This window comes from Protopterus annectens, chromosome 5.part1 (assembly GCF_019279795.1).
Source record: "Protopterus annectens isolate FY-2018-M chromosome 5.part1, PAN1.0, whole genome shotgun sequence".
Classification (NCBI taxonomy): domain Eukaryota; kingdom Metazoa; phylum Chordata; order Ceratodontiformes; family Protopteridae; genus Protopterus; species Protopterus annectens.
Window position 1 is genome coordinate 524,310,106 of NC_056736.1, and position 17,109 is coordinate 524,327,214.

Genomic DNA, 17,109 nt, shown 5'->3' on the forward strand with positions numbered 1-17,109 from the left:
TTCTATTCCAGAGCGAAGGGAGCCTCTGGGTTATGAACCTGTCCCTCCAGCAAGTTCTATTTATTTCTGTGCTGAGGTTCAAGTCCCTCGAGCGTGTGGCTCTAAGGGATTTAGATTTACTGAGGTGGAGCATGTCCATTAATTCTGGATTTGACATAGCTTTGTATATCAGGCATAGATCGCCTCGAAGTAGGCGGAATGCAACTGAGTAGAGCTGGAGTTTTTTTAACCGAGCAGCATATGGCATCTGTTTGAGACCCTTGATCCTCTTGGTGAGATACTTTTGGGGTCTTTCTAATTGCTGCAGGTGTCGGGTAAGGTACGTCCCAAAAGGGGCATTGTATTCTATGATGGGCCTGATGAGGGATGGCTAAAGGGGCACGATTACCTCTCTTGATCTAGATGTGAAACCCTTCGTGATGAGGTGGGCTATGTAGAAGGTCTTTCTAACCACTTTAGCAATGTGGTTTTCAAAGGAGAGATTGCTATCAACTTGGGTCCCCAGGTCCCCAATAACTTTCTCTGTACTTAATGGGTTTCCGCCTATGCGGTAATTTGTGGGCACATTGTTTTTGCCAAAGGGTATGACTACATATTTTGGCATTTAGCTTTAAACCATGGTGCTGGCAGGTGCTGGCACCAGTTATCTGTCTCTGTGAGACCTTTTTGAAGGATGTTTGTGTCAGCTGGAGAGTCGATTATGGCACCCAGTTTGCAGTCGTCTGCGAACTTGGTGAGCCATAGTCCTCCCACGTTTGCCTGTACCTCAGAAAAGTATATACCGAACAAGAGTGGTCCCAGGACAGAACCCTGTGGGACGCCACTTGTGACCGGTTTCGAGTTGGACATGGCTCCAGCAACTCTCACTCTGTGGGTTCTGTCTTTGAGCCAGTTTGCGACTCATCTTGTGACATAGGGGTTTATATTTAAGCTGGATAGCTTATCTATGATGCCTGAGGGGGGTATTGTGTCAAATGCCTTTGCAAGGTCCAGATCGGCTGTGTGGACTACCTTCCCTTCATCTATGGCTTTGGTGACTGTTTCGAAGAAGTCAACCAGGTACAAAAGGCAGGATCTGCCCTTGACAAAGCCGAACTGGGTAGGATCTAGTGTCTGTAGGTCCCCAATGTCTTTGTTTATAAGCTCCATGATGATCCTCTCCATAGCCTTGCAGACTAAGCTAGTAAGGCTTATGGGGCGATAGTTTCCAGGGTCCGTAGAGGCTCCACCTTTGTGGAGTAGGACCACTGTTGCTGTACGTCATTCTGTGGGCACATATCCTGTAGTGAGGCTGAGATTGTATAGCTGTTTTATTTGAGGGATTAGTTCCTCTTGGAGTTCATGTAGGACGCAACCTGGGACGCCATCTGGTCCCATGGAAGCAGTGTTTTTTGCTTTGGAGAGGGCAGCCTTCACCTGAGCATCAGAGATGTTTGGGAGGCAGCCCTCTGCCGGGATAGATACTTGCTCTTTTGGGGGGGAGGGGGTGGAGAAGTTTGCACTGAACCTGTCTGCCAGGATATAGGCAATGTCTGTGGGTTCAGTGTATTTGTTGTCGTTTAGAATCAACTCAGAACAAGTCTGGGAGTTGCATCCCAGGTTCCTAACATAACTGAAAAAAGCCTTATGATTGTCTTTGGTGTCCTGTGCAATTTTTCTCTCGAAGCTGGCCTTGGAGGATTTTATGAGGGATCGTAATTTTTTGCTAGTACTGATCAGAGATGCCTTCCCTATTAGGGATTTTGCTCTATCATGTAATAGCTTCCTCCTTCTGTTGTATAGTTTATTTATGGCAGGGGTCCACCAGACTGGACGCCTGCCTTTGGATGATTGGGTCTTGGTTTTGTTTGGGATAGCATGATCCATGCATTCCTGGAGATGTCCGTAGAATGCATTTATATAGGATTCTGCAGTTTGGGCCGTAGTTTCCACTGGCCCTGGGGCCTTGAAGGATTCCACTTCGGTTTTGAGAAGTGAGAAGTTTGCTTTTGAGAAGTTTTTCACTGTGGTTTTCTGGCCTGGGGTTGGGGTCAGGATGTGGACATCCAGTGAAATTAATTTATGGTCTGATCTTACCAATGAGGGATATACTTCTGGTGTGGAGCATAGAGTCCCCATGTTGGTAATGATCAGGTCTAGTATGTTGTCCCCTCTTGTGGGAGTGGTGACTAGTTGTTCCATAGCATTTGAGTTTATAATTTCCAGGAACCTTTGGGCTAAGGTGCTGGGGCTTGAGTAGTGCTCCCAGTCAATGTTTGGGTAGTTGAAGTCGCCCAATATAATGGTGTTCGGAGAGATCTTCATGTTCTCCAATGTTTTCAGGAAAGCCGAGTGGAATTCCTGACTTTGAGAGGGTGGTCTGTAGGATGCTATAAACTGAAAAGCAGTCTTGCCCACTGTTAGTTGCACATGGATGGTCTCCGATACTTCGTGCAATGCCACTAACCTGTAGGTGTGGATATCCTTGATAAATATGGAAACTCCCCCTCCTTTTGTGGTTCGGTCCTGGTTTTGGGGCCGAAAAGCATGATATGAGGTATAGCCTGGTAGTGCTGGGGTGCTCTCTGGAGCCTTGAACCAGGTTTCTGTCACTGCACAGATATCGATGTTCTCCATACTGAGGAGAGCTTCGAGTGCATGCATCTTGAGGTTAAGACTTCTGGCGTTAAGTAGCATTACCCTTAGTTTCTTGTTCCTTGTGCTGCCTATGGGGGTGGGTTTGCAACGTGGCTTGTCGAGCATGTCATCCCAGGCTGACAGACACTGGATCCCCTTTGAATGACACCAAAATTTTAGCCAATTGTTAAAATTGATCATTTTGTCTTTGTACTGTGGCATCATTCTAGGTGAGGGTAAGATGCTGCTCAAGGTCAGGGTCATACCAGCCTGGGCTACATGATCAGAGAGCTCCTCTATGTCTCTTTTCATGTAGTCCAGGGAGGTACGTCTCAGGTCATTCACACCAGCATGTACAATGACCGAGTCATATTTGTATTTGCTTTGGAGTGACCTGAGTGCTTGCGTTATGTGGCGGAGCCTAGCACCCGACAGGCAGCTCACCGTGACCTTCTCTTTATTCAGCCTGGTGAGCGGGACGTCAGTATGTCTGACAATAGAGTCACCTATTACAAGAGTATCAGGTGTGTTATTCAGCCTTAAGGGCTGCGGCTGCTTGAAGCACTGACTTTGTGGGCTATGTGTTGTGCGTGTTTTGTTTTGAGGTAGCATTTGCTTGGATGTCTGCTTTGGAGGTCTCTGTTGCTTAGGTAGATTTTTATTTAGAGCCTCCGAGTATGTTTTTGTGTATTTATGTGTTTGGTTCGCTGATGTGGTGGGACTATGTGATACTGGAATTGTGTTGTTTGAGGTTTCCTTCTCCTCCTGACTGGTTACACCAGTTTTGAGATGAGACAGCTCAGCCTCCAGTTTGGCTAAATAGTTGCATCTCTGACATATATTTGAACCTGTTTGGAGGAGGAGAGGGTTGTCCGTGTACATGAGACAGTTGTAACATTGCCTCAAAATTCCCAGATTCACCAGCTGGACTGGAGAGGAAACCATTGACTGACCTTTGGACATGCTAGAGTAATATAGGGAAACTGAATTTAAGATGGACCAATAGAGGACAGGGTAATCATAGAGAGTATAAGAGTAAGTAGTGCTTATGGTTTAATAGTGCTAACTTGTAGGATTACTTAATTGGACCAGTGAAGGGCCTTAGAATGAGAATATGGTGTTTAAATTGAGAGATAGAGCAGTTCTAAGGGAAAAAGTGAAGAGCAGACTTTGTGGAGTCAGAAATAGTTTAAACCCAATTAAGCGGCGCTGCCCGCTGGTGCGCTATGCAAAAAAACACGCAAAACTGCACAAAAGAGGGTTTTAAGAGAGGAAGATGAAGGAGTTTGGAATTGACCCAAAATGGCCAGTAAAACTACAGTTTCAAGTCCGTAACCACCCCCACAGGGGCAGGCAGGCTGCTCAATGTTTTTCACTGCCACTGATCAACAGAGAGACTTCCCTTTAGCCCAAGCAAAAAATGGCCTACAAGAAACTTACAAACAGTTCAAGAACAGCAAGCCTGTAACTGAACTTTTTTAAATCTCAGAAAAGTGGGGAAAAAAGCAAGATTTTTTTTTTTTTTTCAGAGATAGCAGAGATTCACAAGTATCAACAATTTATAACAGTGCAGTAAATGACCCCACACAAGAGTGCTAGGCCAAAGACAGATAAAATGCAAGTTTTGAGAAAAAAACAATTTTAAAAATAAGTGCAAACAGGAAATTCAGTAAACAGTTCTAGGTTGTGCTCTAAATAAAGTTACTAATGCAGAAATCAAGTTTAAAAAGCTAGAAAATGCTCAAAATAGGCGGCTATGCAGAAAAACTTAGCAAATAAACAGAGGAAAAAAACTTAAAATCTCAAAAGTGGCTCCTTTCTTCTCTCAGCGTTTTCTCCTCTTGGTGGGTGCTTCACCAACAGCCAGCAAGCCTGAAAAGACGCCAAAACCACGAGGCAACAAGGTTTTAAAAGAGGAAGATGAATGATATTTCAGCCTTGTTATGATCTCACCAGCATAGCATAAGCAGAGTATTTGACTAAGCAGAAGAAACACATGGTTGTTATACCCAGCTGATGTCCATTATCATTAGGGTGACTGCAAAATATCCCAACTAACAAATTAAAACAAAGAGTTAGAATGTCACACTGAAAAACCAATCAGAAAAAACTAAATGAAACTTCCAGCCAAGCTAGAAATTCAAATGAGTGACCTCCCAAACCTCCTGCAATAGAGGCACATGGGATATATGCAAATGACCCATATGAACATCAGGTTTTTCAGCTGTAAGGCTATTCTGATTGCCCATGACTTTTACATTTGAAGTCGTTTTAATGGACGATTTCAGGCCAATAAAGCCAAACCTCATGTGCCTCTGTTACAGGAGGTTTGGGCGGTCACTCATTGGGATTTCTAGCTTGGCTGGAGTTTTCATTTAGTTTTTTCTGATTGTTTTTTCAGTGTGACCTTCTAACTCTTTGTTTTAATTTGTTAGTTGGTATATTTTGCAGTCACCCTAATGATAATGGACATCAGCTGGGTATAACAACCCTGTGTTTCTTATGCTTAGTCAAACACTCTGCTTATTCTATGCTGATGAGGTCATAACAAGGCCGAAATATGCATATCCATAGCTAGTGGGGTTTGGCTTTATTGGCCTGAAACTGTCCATTAAAACAATCAGAATCGCCATATAGCTGAAACACCTGATGTTCATAAGGGTCATTTGCACATATCCCATGTGCTTCTGTTACAGGAGGTTTGGGAGGTCACTCATTGGAATTTCTAGCTTGGTTGGAGTTTTCATTTATTTTTTTCTGATTATTTTTTCAGTGTGACCTTGTAACTCTTTGTTTTAATTTGTTAGTTGGGATATTTTGCAGTCACCCTAATGATAATGGACATCAGCTGGGTATAACAATCCTGTGTTTCTTATGCTTAGTCAAACACTCTGCTTATGCTATGCTGACAAGGTCATAAGACCGAAATATGCATATCCATAGCTAGTGGGGGTTTGGCATTATTGGCCTGAACTTGTCCATTAAAATGACTTTAAATGTAAAAGTCATTGGCAATTAGAATTGCCATATAGCTGAAACACCTAATGTTCATAAGGGTCATTTGCATATATCCCATGTGCCTCTGTTACAGGAAGTTTGGGAGATCACTCATTGGAATTTCTAGCTTGGCTGGAGTTTTCATTTAGTTTTTTTGATTGGTTTTTCAGTGTGACCTTCTAACTCTTTGTTATAATTTTATATATAGAACAAAAAGCGTTTTACTAACTGTAGTACAAAAACTTGGGGCAAAAGCGAGACCTTTACTACTTCCTGTTTTAATCTGATGTGATATAAATGCCACTCTGACATGATTCCATCTGGTCATTAGACAATTATTTATTTATACATCAAAAATTAATTTCCTCTAAAAATCAGTAACTTTCAGTGTAGCCTCAATTCCTTCAATTTACTTTTTTTTTTTTTTTTTTTTACAGCTAAGTCACCACATTCTATTGATCTGCCTGGTTATTATTTTCTGGATTGCCTTTAATATCATTTGGAACTTGTATATACATGCTGTCCCACAGTAGTCAGAAATGGACCATACCAGGAACATTGTTTCTACAAAACTGTTTGTAGCCCCTACCTCAGGATGCCATAGCATGTTGTACTTATTGTCATAACACTTGTATTAAGTTTGAGGGAGCTATCAAGTAACTACAGTCCTTGATTTTATTTAACATTTTTTTACGGGGAAAGTCCAACTTGGAACAAAGCCACTTTTCAGTGGAGGCCCGGGGAGAAATCCTCCAGATGCATGTCTTTGTAATGTGGGAGGAAACCGAGAGAAAACCCACACGAACTCCGGGAGGACATGCAGACTCCACACAGAAGGCACTGCAGCCAGGGATTGAATGGGAGAACCTCGTGCTGTGAGGTGACAACGCTATGGCTGTACCACTGCACCGCCCTTTGATTATCCAAAGACAGTCAGAAGTCAGTGTCAAGGTAAGTACTGATAAAGTCACTGTGCCCTTTCTAATGCATGTAAAGAGCAGGAAGGTTAGTGAAGCCCTGAAGGCACTGATATGGCAGACTGCAAATCTCGAATTATGGTAAGAGTCAAAAAGGTGTGCCGTCCTTAGATAAATCTGTCAATGATATAAGTTAACCAGAGTTTGAAAGCAAAGTCTATGCCTTCTTCAGAATCTACTCTGTTTTGAGTAATTTCCTTCATTTTGCCTACTTTTCCTGATTTTGGGTGCTTAAGGGAATTTTTTGCTTGGCATTTATCCAAGATGCTTAAGCTGTTTTCCAGTTTAAAAAAAGTAAATAAATTAATAACCTTCGTCATCTTATATCAGTGGTCTGTGTAAATTTAGCTAGTTGCTTATACTCCCCCTCCATGGTATGATCTAGTCTTCAACAAACAACACTGTTTTTGGTAACCTTTTAGGGGTTATCTGTCTGCTATAAATACATATATCAAATGATTTTGATGCAATTTTCAGTTGCACATTGATTGAAACTATAAATAAGGAGAGAGGCTCACCTGTAGCCCCCAAACACTACTTTTATTTAAACAGTAAGGCAAGCAAAACACACACAACTGAAGAATAATGAAGACACTATGCAAAACTATCCTTCAGATGTAAGAAATTCAAAATTAGTGAGAATAGCCGAAGCAACACAATGACTCTACAGGTGAGGCTTGTGCCATCTTTATCTGTACTCAGCAAGTGTGAAGCCTGCATTGGTTCCTTGAGGGGGAAGAACCACTGCTAACAGAATTTTTAACCAGAAAACTTGTACTAGAAAGTGGGTAAATCCCATTATCATTTACTGTTTCAGTGACCCATCCAAAGAAGATATTAAAGTAACTAGAAAAAATAATGGAAGCATTTGGTAACAGTACTACTACTTACTACATGATTACTGGTTGATGGCTCCAAAATTACCAAAGATCGGCAAGTAGCAGAGTGCATGGAAGCATTCAGCTCCATGTGTATATCCAGGCATATGCACAAATATGTAGAACTAAAATCAAATAAGCTGAATGTTTTCAGTCAGGTTTTCAGTCAGTGAATGTAAGTAAAGTAGAAAATCACTGGTATCAGTCAGTTCAGTTGCCAGTCCTTGTCAGTTACACTTTTGTGACCATTACGTCACCTACTGTCACATCAGCAGTAATAAGGCCTGCTTAGTTGTCAGTCCTACTAAAGGAATTTGAAATGTATATTTGGTTCAAACAGTTCATGAACTGAATGTAAAAGGTAAAAGGCTTAGAGGAAATAACAGGAAATGTATTGTTTTAAAGAAAATTTAATTTTTGATCTCACAAAGTACTGAGAAAATGAGAACAAGTTTCTCATTATTGTTAGGAATCAAAATAGTCAAGATATAGTCCTCAGTACTTCCACAAGATTGCTTTTAGGTAGTTTGTTCCCATACTCTGGAACAAACTACCTATCTATATCAAACAAAGCTCCTAATTAGCACTCTTCAAGAAAAATCTTGATGATTGGATGGGAGATAGGAAATTCACCCCGTGGATCACTTCTGTGGCTCTGCTTGACAGGGGCACAGGAAAATAATTTTCTTGGGTGGCAAAAGCCAGGGTACCATTTGGCTAGGCTTATATAGGCCCTAGGGCCAATAGCCTAGTACCTACCCATGAACCTATGAATCCTATTAGTAAACAGTGTAATGTGTAACTGCACATAAATAGTGACAGAGTCTGACTGTGATGATAATAGTTAAAATATTGCCTGAAGAAATGATGAATGTGGCAGTTCCTTGATAACTCTAACCATCTGGGTATCCCTATGAAAATTAAACAGCTATGTATCATCTGGGGGGGGGTGAACAGATATTATCAGGCAGTTTACATGGCAATCAGTGCTGAAACTGAAAACTATGTATAACCTGAGGGGGTGAACAGATATTATCAGGCTGTTTACATGGCTATCAATGCTGAAACTGAAAACTATGTATCACCTGAGGGGGTGAGCAGATATCATCACACTGTTTACATGCCTATCAATGCTGAAACTGAAAACTATCACTCTTTACATGGCTAGCAGTATTGAAACTGAAAATTATGCATCACCCGAGGGGGTGAACAGATGTTGTCAGGCTGTTTACATGGCTATCAATGCTGAAACCGAAAACTATGCATCACCTCAAGGGGTGAACAGATATCATCAGGGCGTTTTACATGGGTATCAGTTCTGAAACTGAAAAACTGAAACTGGGAGTATCTAGCAGTGGATGAAAATACAGAGGGTTGTTGATTGTTGGAGTATTTTTTCTTGCAGCTTCTTGAATGCTCTTATATTGAAGTATAACTCATCTAATGAAGTCAAAATGATGCCTTTGGTGGTACTAAAAATATCCACCCTGTGGAATAATTTTATACACAAACAAAATCTCAAGAAAAAACTTTATTGGCTGATTTACATAAGGCATCCCTCTGAAAAGAATATAATTAAATATTTAGACTCTAGTAAGCTGTTGAGAAACACATTAAAAAGAACTTAGGAACAAGTATGAGCTGAGACTAGTTTGCCACATTACAAATAATAATAATAATAATAATAATAAAACATTCTTTAAAACATGCAATGCAATACAGTCTGAATTTAGATAACACTGTCATTATAAACCCTTACAAAATTGTAGACATTTTTGTGAACAGGTCTTCTCTGGGCTAGTAATTAACAAGATAACAAATACAGTAAACTCACACTTAACCGGCACCTGTAGGGATTGGTGGATGCCGGATAAGTGTAGTTTCCAGTTGCTTGAGAGCCACTTAGCGATATTGACTGGCTCGTATGCTGACATACGAGCCAATCAAAAATCGCAAAGCAGAGCCTCTTCTGTTGAATGTGGAACAGCGGGCGCCCTACACTGATCGACGACAACCACACATCCACCTTCGCGGAAGCTCTCAATAAAAATCTACCCAAACAGCAGAGACCTCCAAGGCAGAAACGCACTCGACCACTACAACACAACACTAATCACGAGGCACATAACTCTCCTCCTAAACAGTGTGCCACTCAACCAAAGCCCCTAAGACAAAACAGCATGCCCAGCACACTACTCATAGGTGACTCAACAGTGAGGGCACACTGATGTCCCACTCGCTAGGTTAAATAAGGAAAAAGTAACAGTTAGCTGCCTGTCAGGTGCCAGGATCCACCATATAACGCATGCACTCAGGTCTCTCAACAACAGATACAAATATGACTGTCATTGCACATGTGGGTGTGAATGACCTGAGACATACCTCCCTGGACTACATGAAAAGAGACATGGAGGAGCTCTCAGATTATGTAGCCCAGGCATGTACGACACTAGCCCTGAACAGCATCTTACAAACACCCAGAATGATACCACAGTACAAGCAGAAAATGATTGATTTCAACAACTGACTAAGTTTCTGGTGTCATTCTAAGGGGATGCAGTATCTGTCTGCCTGGGATGACATGACTGACAGACCTCGATGCTTTGCAAGAGATGGCCTGCATCTGTCACTCCTGGGCTTCCAGACACTGGCCAAGGCTCTTGCCACCCCTATAGTACCTTTTTTAGGTGGTGTTCCAAAGACCAAATTACCACCATAACAGTTACAAACAAATGTAATCTGAGGGTCATGCTGCTCAATGCTACAAGTCTAAATCATATGAATGCACTCGCTTGAAGCACTCCTTAAAATGGAGAACATCGATATTTGTACTGTAACAGAGAGCTGGTTCAAGGCAGCAGAAAGCACCCCTGCACTACCAGACTATAACTCATTCCACACCTTTCGGCCCCAGAACATGGACCGAAGCTCTGAAGGTGGTGGAGTTTCCATAAAGATGCGCACACCTCCAGACTGATATCCCAACATAATGCATCAGAGATACTTCAGGTGCAACTAACATTAGGTAAGGCAGCGATTCAGGTCATAGTTTGTTATAGGTCCCCAACTATGTCCCGAGACACTCACTCCACATTCCTTAGCACCCTGGAGAATATTAGGGTCCAACCTAACATACTCATACTGGGCAACTTCAACTACCCCTCCATTAACTGAGAAAACTACTCATGTACCAATACACTTGCCCAACTTTTCCTGGAATTCATTAATTCCAATGCCCTGGACCAGCTCGTTCTTCCCCCACTAGAGGTAGCAAGATCCTTGACCTGGTCATTACTAACATGGGCGATTGTTGCTCTACACCAACAGTCAACTCCTCCCTGGTTAGATCTGACCACAAACTAATCACCTTGGAAATCCACAACCCTCCCTGCAAAGGTAACCACCATGAAAAACTTCTCCAAAGCTAACTTTGGACTCCTAAGAACAGAGGTGGCTAACTTCACGGCACCCATGCAAATGAAGAATAGTTGCATGACCGCCGAATCATATACCAATGCACTGTACATACATGTACACAAATGCATGGATCATGCCATACCCAATAGAACCAAGACACTCTCCTCCAAAAAAAGGAAGCCAATCTGGTGGTCCCCTGCCATAAACAAACTCTACAAAAGGAGGAGGAAACTGATGCAGAATAAGGTGAAGTCCCAAGACTGTAAAAACTCCCTTATCAGCCTCAAAACAAAGTTGAGATCCCTCATCAAATCCTCTAAAGCTAGCTATGAAAACAGAATTGCAGCAGATAGTAAAAACAACCACAAGGCCTTCTATAGTTATTTAAAGAACCTCCGTAGCAATACCCAGATTTGCTCTGAGCCACTGCACAATGGTACCTCCTATACCAAGCCAACAGATATTGCCAATATACTGGCCGACAGATTCAGTGCCAACTCCCCCCCCCCCCAAAGAACCAATCACAATACCAGCAGATTCCCAGGCACCCAGGATTACTGTTGCACAGGTTAAAACAGCACTGTCCAAGGCCAAGAATACAGCTTCTATGGGACCTGACGATATCTCTGGCTGTGCTCTACATGAACTACAGAGTGCACTGGCACCTCACCTGTGTGCCCTGTTCAATCACAGCCTCACCTCAGGCTTTGTCCCTACCAAATAGCGCACTGCTATAGTCATCCCTCTCCACAAAGGAGAAGCGACTACAGACCCTGGGAACTATCGCCCCATTAGCCTGACGAGTCTGATATGCAAAGCTATGGAACGCACCATCATGGACCAAATAAACATGGATATAGGGAATCTCCAAACTGGATCCCACACAGTTTGGTTTTGTGAAGGGTAGATCATGCCTGCTCAACTTGGTCGACTTCTTTGAGTCAGTCACCAGAGCTGTGGATGAAGTCAAGGTGGTTCAGACAGCCTATCATGATCTGGCCAAGACCTTTGATACCATTCCCCACTCAGGAATCATAGAAAAACTCACTAAGCTAGGCATCAACCCCTATATCACCAGGTGGGTTGCAAACTGGCTCACAGACAGAACCCACAATGTGAAAGTAGCTGACTCCAAGTCAGACTGCTGACCAGTCATGAATGGAGTCCTACAGGGATCAATCCTGGGTCCTCTCCTGTCTGGAATCTACTTCTCAGAACTCCAGTCCAACACTAAGGGACTCTGGCTGACAAAGTACTCAGGCAATTGCAAGTTGGGAGCCATTATTAACACCACAAGCGATGTTGACATCCTACAGATAGGTCTCACTGAGACCAATAACTGGTGTCAGAACCATGGCCTTAAGCTCAATGCCAAAAAATGTGTCACCATCCCCTTTGGGAAAAAACATGAACTAGTACATCGATGGTAGTCCACTGAACACAGGAGGCATTATAAGAGATCTGGGAACACAGGTTGACAGCAACCTCTCCTTTGACCACCACACTGCCACTGTGGTCAAAGTCCTTCTATGTGGCACATCTCATTACTAAGGGTTTTGCATCCAGGAAGAAAGAAGCCATTGTCTCCCTCTACTCTTCCCTCATTAGGCCAATCATCAAGTACAATGTCCCATTTGGCATGTACCTCACTAGACACCTGCAACAACTGGAGAGGCTGCAAAAGTACTTCACAAAGAGGATCCTAGGCCTTAAACACTTGTCCTATATGGACAGACTCAAAAGACTCCAACTATTCTCTGTCTCATATCGCCTACTTAGAGGCGATCTCTGCTTGACTTATAAAACCATGTCTGACCCAGTATGTTAGAAATGCTACATCTAAAGAAATCCCAATCCCTCCGTAACACACGCTCCAGAGACCTCAACCTCATTACCACAATCAGCAGAACGTGCTGGAGGGACAGGTTCATAACCCAGAGACTGCCCATGCTATGGAATAGTCTTCCCATACATGTCAAACAGAGCACCTCACTGGCCCTCTTCAAGAGAAATATTGATGAGTGGATGGGAAATAGAAAATTCACCCTCGGGATCACTCCAGTGGCTCTACTCGACAGAGACACTGGAAACTAAGGTCAGGTGGCACGATGCCAGGGTAATCCTATTGGCTAGGCTTGTAAAGACTCCAGGGCCATTAGCCTAGTATACACCTATTAACTTATTACAGCGACCATGAAACAGTGGCAGACCACTTTGCAATTAAACCATCATAAAGGACAAATTATTATCCAATGGTTAAAAATTCAAAGGAGGATATTCCAAGGTGACTCTGTGTCACTGCTGCTATTCTGCCTTGCCCTTAACCCATTAAGCTGTCTACTTAACAGCTTAGGTCATGGCTAGAATTTAGCTCTTAGAAAACAACAAAGTGTAAAGGCTTCTCATCTTCTCTTTGTTGATGATTTAAAACTGTACAGCTCATCAGATGAGGAACTGAAAGCACAGCTGGAAGTTGTTAAAACTTTTTTCAGATGATATAAGAATGTCATTTGGTCTTGATAAATGTGCAAAAGCAACCTTTAAAATAGGAAAACTGTAGCAACAGGAAAACATCAGTTTGGGACAAGAATGTGATATAAAAGAACTTGAGCAAGAGGGAATGTATAAATATTTGGGAACTGATGAAGGATCAACAATAAAACATGAACAAATGCAAATAAAACTTATTAAGGAATACTTTAAAATACTTAAATTAATCTGGAAAACAGCGAACAAAATCCAAGCTATAAACCAATTTGCTCTTCCTGTTCTAACTTACAGTTTTGGAGTGATTGACTGGCCCCAAAATGTGTTGGATAGATTAGCTAGGAGAAGGAAGCTTCATGCTCACCAAATGATTTATAAAAATCAGTGCATACCAAGATATTCCCCATTCCGAGGAGGGATGGGCCTTCTTGAAGTTGAGTACATGTATATATCTGCAGTCATGGGACTCCACACATATCTGCTGACCTCACAAGACTCAAATCTAGTGAAAGCTTTGAAGCATGAGGAGAATAAATCTAAGATGGGCATCTCTGCTTAATCTAGCAGAAGGATATCGGCATCAAGCAGGAATAGAAATCAAACTAGAAGTAGATAAAAATCAGGCAGCAAATGAATGTGCCAAAAAATAAAAGAAAGACTGTAAGGTGAAGGACCAGATACGAAGGCAAAAATGTGGAAAATGCATAAATATAGTTGCAAGTATAGAAAACTTCTATAAGAACCTCATGTTGATCAGGAAAGAAAGCAGGAATGCTTAAGGAGAGGCAAATTCAGACCAAGAGATGAAAGGTTAATATTGGCAACACAAGATAGTGGGCTGCATACACGTTGATTTACAAATTCCATTGAACATGTGGGAGAAACAGACAAATGTAGGTTTTGTAAAACTGAATTGGAAACAGTCACACACCTATTTGCTGGTTCTGACATATTAATGGCAGAAGGACTCTATAAAGAAAGGCATAATAATGTGGCATGATTGTTGCACTGAGGATTGTGCAAACATTATGATACTGAAGTGGCTGAAAAATACTGGAAACATGAGCCACAAAGCATCATAGAAAATGATGAAGTTTACATCACATGGGATCACCCATTACCAACAGTTCAAAAGATAGATGCTAGAAAACTGGATACAGTAGTCTATGAAAAGAAGACAAAAGTAGCATTGATCATTGAAATCGCCACACCAAGTGACTACAGTGTCTTGCATACAGAGAGACAAAGTCATAAAATATCAGGATTTGTAGGCAGAAATGAGAGCAATGTGGAAAAAATATACCCAGACAGTCCCAATAGTAGTAGGAGCAATGTGTCTTATAAAAAATAATCTACAATCATATTTAGATATGTTACCAATACATGTAAATCTGTATGAACTGCAGGAGTCATTACTGGGCACATTGTGGGTGACATCAAAGATTGAAACAATACTAACTTCATGAACTTATCGTACTTTGACTTAGGAATAGGGTCCATTCCCATCATGGTATTAGAAACCCAAAAGATCTGGAGAAATTAAAAAAGGTCAACAGTTTTTAATCTATATTTTGTATACGGTATATGATGTTAAGGGGCGATGTTATCTTAACTAACGAATGCTCTGAAGATGTGAGCCATGTATCCGCTATAGGTATCAACTTTGCATTTCACAAAACGTATACCCAAAATAACAATGTCCTTGAAGAATTAGTGGTTCCCAAGTCTCAAATTAAGTCTAAGAGTTTTAAACATGAGGCAGTTAAGTTACAATATTACCCACACTGAAGGCAATGCTGGATGACTGATATGGCAATAGAATATATGAGGTATGTCCTGATGGCACAAACTCCTAAGAAGCCTCTTTGAGGCTTTGAGTATGTTGAATTTAACTTAATGAACATTTCATAGAAAAAGCGGCTGATTACTGCTTTGCTGCAAAATGTAGTAAGGTCCAAAATAGTAACGGAATTAAAAAATGCATGAAAAAAGCATATACAAGGCAATTCTTATAAATGGAGGAATAAAAGTAATCTGCAACTTGTTTCACATGAAAGAAATGAGGTATGCCAAGATATCTTTACTTTTCCTCAATGTTGCTTCTATATTTCATTTTTTTAATTTATGTGTTAAATGGGTAAGCCTGCTGGATACAAGTGTCCCTCTTTAGAGATGGGCTAAGCGCACTATGCAGTTAACAGACTTTCTGCAAGTCACACCATAGGCAAATCAAAGGCCAAGGGAAATCAATCTCTGGACTACAAGGTCATAGCCTTCATCCTCTGACTGAATGTGTGCTTATTGCATTTTCTCACAGAAAATCATTCAAAACAAATTACATGCCTTACCTTTGCCTTCTGACCATAAGGTGTCAATCTACCTTCTGCCACACTTGAGAAGAAAGGGGAGCCAGTCCTGCTAGCAGCACCTGATGATCTGGAAAAACATTATATATTTCTGTCAAGATGTAGCTATTACACAAATACAGAACAACAGCAAATATGACAAGTTTAATGTTATCACCCTGCAAGTTCTTGTCATGTCTAAAGTTACACTGACCAAATAGTTGACTGATTGTATAACCTTTGTGTGAAATGGTGAGTACATTACTTTTTAATCTGATGTGATCATTTTCTTTCTTTCCTCAACTGATGGACAGAGTCCCCAGTGGGTCTATATCACAAAGTCGAAGTCTGAAAAGAGCGAACGCTCTTACATCGACACCAAATACGCAAAGCCGCAGAAAGTCGAACGGCCAGAACAGAGATTTTTTTCCCAGGGAAACAAATTGTTAGGCCATTGTCAGGACTTTGCCATTTCTCCACTATGGTGCAATCTCAGAGTTGGCATATTTATGTTGTTTGGATTTTTTTTTTTTTGGAGCAGTGATTTCTTTTTCCCAGGGGAAAAAAATCACTGTTCCGTACATTCGGCTTTCTGTGCTTTTGGGTATTTTGTGTCGATTTAAAAGTGTTCACTCTTTTCAAACTTTGAGTTTGTGATACAGACCCACCCCCAGCTACCACAACACTGGGGGACCTTAAGAAAGGATATTCTGGTGCACCGCTGAGCCAAAAGCTGCTGTGTTCCAAGAGACCAAATCCAAGTTGTAATGATCAATGAAAGTGTGTAGATTAGCTCTAGTTGCAGCTACACAAATGTCATCTAAGGATGCTTTGGATCAAAAAGCTGAAGAAACTGCCATAGAGCTCCTGGAAATGGCCCTAGGAGGTTTTGGTAAAAATAAACCCAATTTACCATAGACAAAGGTTATACAATCAGTCAACCATTTGGTTAATGTAATTTTAGATTCTGGAGTGCCTAGTCTGGTAGGAGAAAAGGAAACAAACTAGTCAGATTTCCTAAGGTCCTTGGTTCTACGAAGGTAGAAACAAAGTTGTCTCCAAGAAATGTAACATGTACTCTCTTTTGTTTTGAAGTATTTGGAAAGAAGGTCACCCAAACTAAGCTACTAGGCTTTACTATTGATGACCAACTTAAAGTCAAGTACCACATACCAGAAGCAATAAAAATCACTGAAAACTAGGTCATTTGTATAGGGGTAAGCATTTCCTCAGTAACACAACTATGAAAATCACTGCAACTACCTATCTCCCCCCCTCTTCTTTATGTCTTTCCAATTTTAATTTATAAACCTCTCAACAGAAAAAAATACAATAGTGTTGCAACAAATTAGCTACATGTGCAGCAAATCATCAGTACAAAATCCATCACTA

General features: G+C 41.3%; 1 protein-coding gene across 1 annotated transcript in view; it reads right to left on the reverse strand.

The window, feature by feature from the left end:
• Positions 1 to 17,109, reverse strand: part of SPICE1 (spindle and centriole associated protein 1) — a 1,080,118-nt gene that overhangs the window by 29,354 nt on the left and 1,033,655 nt on the right. Inside the window, exon 15 of the mRNA XM_044072827.1 lies at positions 15,721 to 15,808. Coding sequence (XP_043928762.1) covers positions 15,721 to 15,808 — 88 coding nt within the window. The remainder of the gene's footprint in view (positions 1 to 15,720; positions 15,809 to 17,109) is intronic.